The 3,544-nt window shown below is 40.8% G+C and overlaps 2 protein-coding genes across 2 annotated transcripts; one reads left to right on the top strand and one right to left on the bottom strand.

Moving 5' to 3' along the window:
• Positions 1–476: 476 nt before the first annotated feature.
• On the bottom strand, positions 477–1,763 carry LOC118757095 (atypical kinase COQ8A, mitochondrial-like). Its single transcript, XM_036491830.1, has 2 exons — positions 1,760–1,763; positions 477–1,712 (listed from the first exon to the last, which is right to left on the bottom strand). The coding sequence occupies exons 1-2, from the start codon at positions 1,761–1,763 to the stop codon at positions 595–597; spliced, it is 1,122 nt and encodes a 373-aa protein (XP_036347723.1). The 3' UTR covers positions 477–594.
• LOC118757096 (DNA replication licensing factor Mcm2-like) lies at positions 1,762–3,009 on the top strand. Its single transcript, XM_036491831.1, has one exon. It carries the CDS (start codon positions 1,762–1,764, stop codon positions 3,007–3,009), a length of 1,248 nt encoding a protein of 415 aa, XP_036347724.1.
• Positions 3,010–3,544: the final 535 nt, after the last annotated feature.

Genomic DNA, 3,544 nt, shown 5'->3' with positions numbered 1-3,544 from the left:
TACAATGTGGGCACATGAGCTATGTTCCGGGAACGAAAAAAAATATTTTATTTGCGATTTTTGCTGCTCATAAAGCGAGTAAAATATGGACCACCCTAGTCCATATTTAACGCGCCATGGTCCATATTAACCGCACATTTTTGCAAAGTGCTAAATTGAAGTTCATTTGATTTTTCCATCGTATCTTTTATTTGTGTTATTTTTCTGAACATTGTTTATTGGAGACTGATTTGATAATATTTTTAACGCCTTTTAAGGTAACAAATAGATGAATTAAAGTTGAATTCGCAGTTTTATTGCCAAAAATGTTAAGGGTGGGCCATATATACCGAAGTTACTCTACTAAAGGCCATTCTACAAAAGAATGGGTTAGTATGCTTGGACCACGAACAGAAATCGCCAATCGCTTTCAGTCTTTTTTGCGCACCTTTGAAATGATTAAAAAAACAGCAAGGCGATCGTATTATAAAGGCAACGTATGTATATCTATCTATTGAAATACATAAGTGCATATAAAATATATTTTTATATGCATTTTTCTAAAGTAAACATTTCTTCCTGTATATATACCTAACAGTTTGTGCCTTTCCAATATTACTCCTTGAACTTCTGAATAACAATTTCATCATAGTACGGCCGACAATTAAGTCGTACATTTAGGCGTGAGCACAGCAAAAATATACCAGATAATTTGCGATGTATGGAATAGATTTCCTCTGGCGGTGGACAAAGGCGATGTGCGACCATTGTGGGTACTAAATGTGCAATGCGTTCGGTGGTGTTCTGCCGGCCGAAATCAAAATCACCATCAAAGCGAAATATTTCGCCAAGTATCATAACAGCATCCACATGCGCCTCTTCCATTTGCTTGGTTTCATAACCTGTGAGAAAACCCATTTCGCGTGACATGCGCAAGACACCTTCACGATTATTCTCTGCAGCGTGCATTATTACCTGCCGATAATTACGTATGAATTGCTTTTGATAAAAACGCGTTGAACCAAAATCAATTAACATTAGTCTCTTCGTATCAACATCATAAAGGAAATTCGACCAATTCGGATCGGTTTGCATGCATTCCAACTCGAACAGCTCACGCAAGCACAACTTGAGTATAGACGAAGCAATGTGATGGCGATGCTCATAGCTTATATCGAAGCACTTGTCCAATGGTACACCTGGCACTAATTCTGTAGTCAGTACGCTGCTTGTGGTCAATTCTTTAATGACCTTCGGTACATAGTACTCGTGATAAGGTGCAATCATCTGCTTAAATTTATCTGTATATTCAGCTTCACGTGTATAATCTACTTCCCAATTTAGTTCACGTTTGGCCACCTTGACCACATTGTCAATAAAGAAGCCGTGCGGAAAGACATCCCATACTTTGAGCATGCCTACTAAATTATCAATATCACTTTCGATGCTTTGCGCAACGCCAGGATATTGAATTTTTATAGTCACTTGCATGCCATCTTTCAATGTAGCGCGATGTACCTGCCCAATGGAAGCCGCCGCAAATGGTTTCTCATCGAAACTTTCCAAAAGATTAAGCCAATCGGCGCCCAATTGTGTGATCATTACGCGCTCTACTTTCCAATCGGGCATATAGTCGGCTGCCTGGCGTACACGTTCAAAAGCTTTAGCCAGCTGCGGTGACACCACCTTAGAATCCAGTATACTTAGTATTTGGCCGATTTTCAATGCTGCACCTTTGTTGATGAACGTGGTATGTACACATACCGGGACCGTATTCGACGCATGTGCGAACAGAATAAATCTTCATTTGTTGTATCCTACACGGATTTGGCAAATAAAGAGCATGTACTTGCGTACTTCCTACCTGAAGCACCTTTTCAAATGCTAGAAATCTTCGACAAGGTGGCTAAAGACATGGTCTTATCAATATTTCCAACATATGAACGTGTTACAACAGAAATTCATGTTCGTATATCAGAATTGCCTCTTATAGAAGAGTTACGGACTTTCCGGAAACTCCATCTGAACCAGCTGGTGCGTACTTTGGGCGTGGTAACAGCTACAACGGGTGTGTTACCTCAACTTTCAGTCATCAAATACGATTGTGTGAAGTGTGGCTACGTTTTGGGGCCCTTTGTACAGTCACAGAATACAGAAGTTAAACCTGGCTCCTGTCCTGAGTGTCAAAGTGCCGGCCCTTTTTCGATTAATATGGAACAAACATTATATCGGAATTACCAGAAGATTACCTTACAGGAATCTCCTGGTCGCATTCCCGCTGGTCGGATTCCGCGTAGTAAGGACGTAATTCTTTTAGCGGATCTTTGTGACTTATGCAAGCCGGGTGATGAGTTAGAAGTTACTGGTATTTACACAAACAACTCTGATGGTTCGCTAAACACTGAGCAAGGGTTTCCGGTTTTCGCCACCGTCATTATTGCGAATCATATCGTTGTGAAGGACAGCAAACAAGTAGTACAATCGCTTACGGACGAAGACATCGCTACCATTCAGAAGTTGCGTAAAGATCCTCGGATTGCAGAAAGAATAATAGCTTCAATGGCCCCATCCATATATGGCCACGACTATATTAAACGCGCACTTGCGCTGGCTCTATTTGGTGGAGAGTCTAAAAACCCCGGTGATAAACACAAAGTTAGAGGAGACATAAACTTACTTATATGCGGCGACCCAGGAACGGCAAAATCTCAGTTTCTTAAGTACACGGAAAAAATAGCGCCACGTGCAGTTTTCACGACCGGACAAGGGGCCAGTGCTGTAGGCTTGACTGCTTATGTTCGTCGAAATCCAATATCGCGTGAATGGACTTTAGAGGCAGGCGCGCTGGTACTGGCGGATCAAGGTGTATGTCTTATTGATGAGTTTGACAAAATGAACGATCAGGATCGAACTTCCATTCACGAGGCCATGGAGCAGCAATCGATTTCCATATCAAAAGCTGGTATTGTGACGTCTCTACAAGCACGATGTACTGTTATTGCAGCTTCTAATCCGATCGGGGGCAAATAACACCAACATCGAGGGACTTAATCGAAGTAAGTACCCGATTAATTTGCTGGCTTTTCTGGGTAAACAGATTTTTCTGCCTTTTCATTGATTGACTAAGCAACGCCATAGTGAGTTATTCAATACCTACTTTTTGTTGTTAACCGTTTATTCGAGGCCTAATTGGTTTGTGTTTTTTATCAGGGATTGCTGGCATAACGACATGCTGCGTATCGTGCGATTACGAACAACAAAACACAAACAAAAAGAAGCTGATTGTCACCGAACCGAACACTTTTGGAGCCGAAGATATGTGAGTTTTTAAATATTTTTTTTGTATTATTTTAAATTGTTCCTTTCGGGCGGGTCTTACACTATAAACTGCCTACACAGTTTATGCAATCTCTTCCAAATAAAGCGGATAGAAAACCAGCAAGCTTGAGAGGTTGAAGATTTTGAAACAAAAAAACATATCGGGTTAAACTTGCTAGTTTTCTACTGTTTGCTTTTATTCTGAGGCGGAGTAGTTCGCTACTTCTGCAGTTATTTTAATTATGGA

The sequence above is a fragment of the Rhagoletis pomonella genome, unplaced genomic scaffold, assembly GCF_013731165.1.
Source record: "Rhagoletis pomonella isolate Grant_MI unplaced genomic scaffold, Rhpom_1.0 Rhpom_scaffold_14318, whole genome shotgun sequence".
NCBI classification, from domain to species: domain Eukaryota; kingdom Metazoa; phylum Arthropoda; class Insecta; order Diptera; family Tephritidae; genus Rhagoletis; species Rhagoletis pomonella.
Note: the sequence above shows the minus strand (reverse complement) of the source record. Positions and strands in the feature narration are given on the sequence as shown.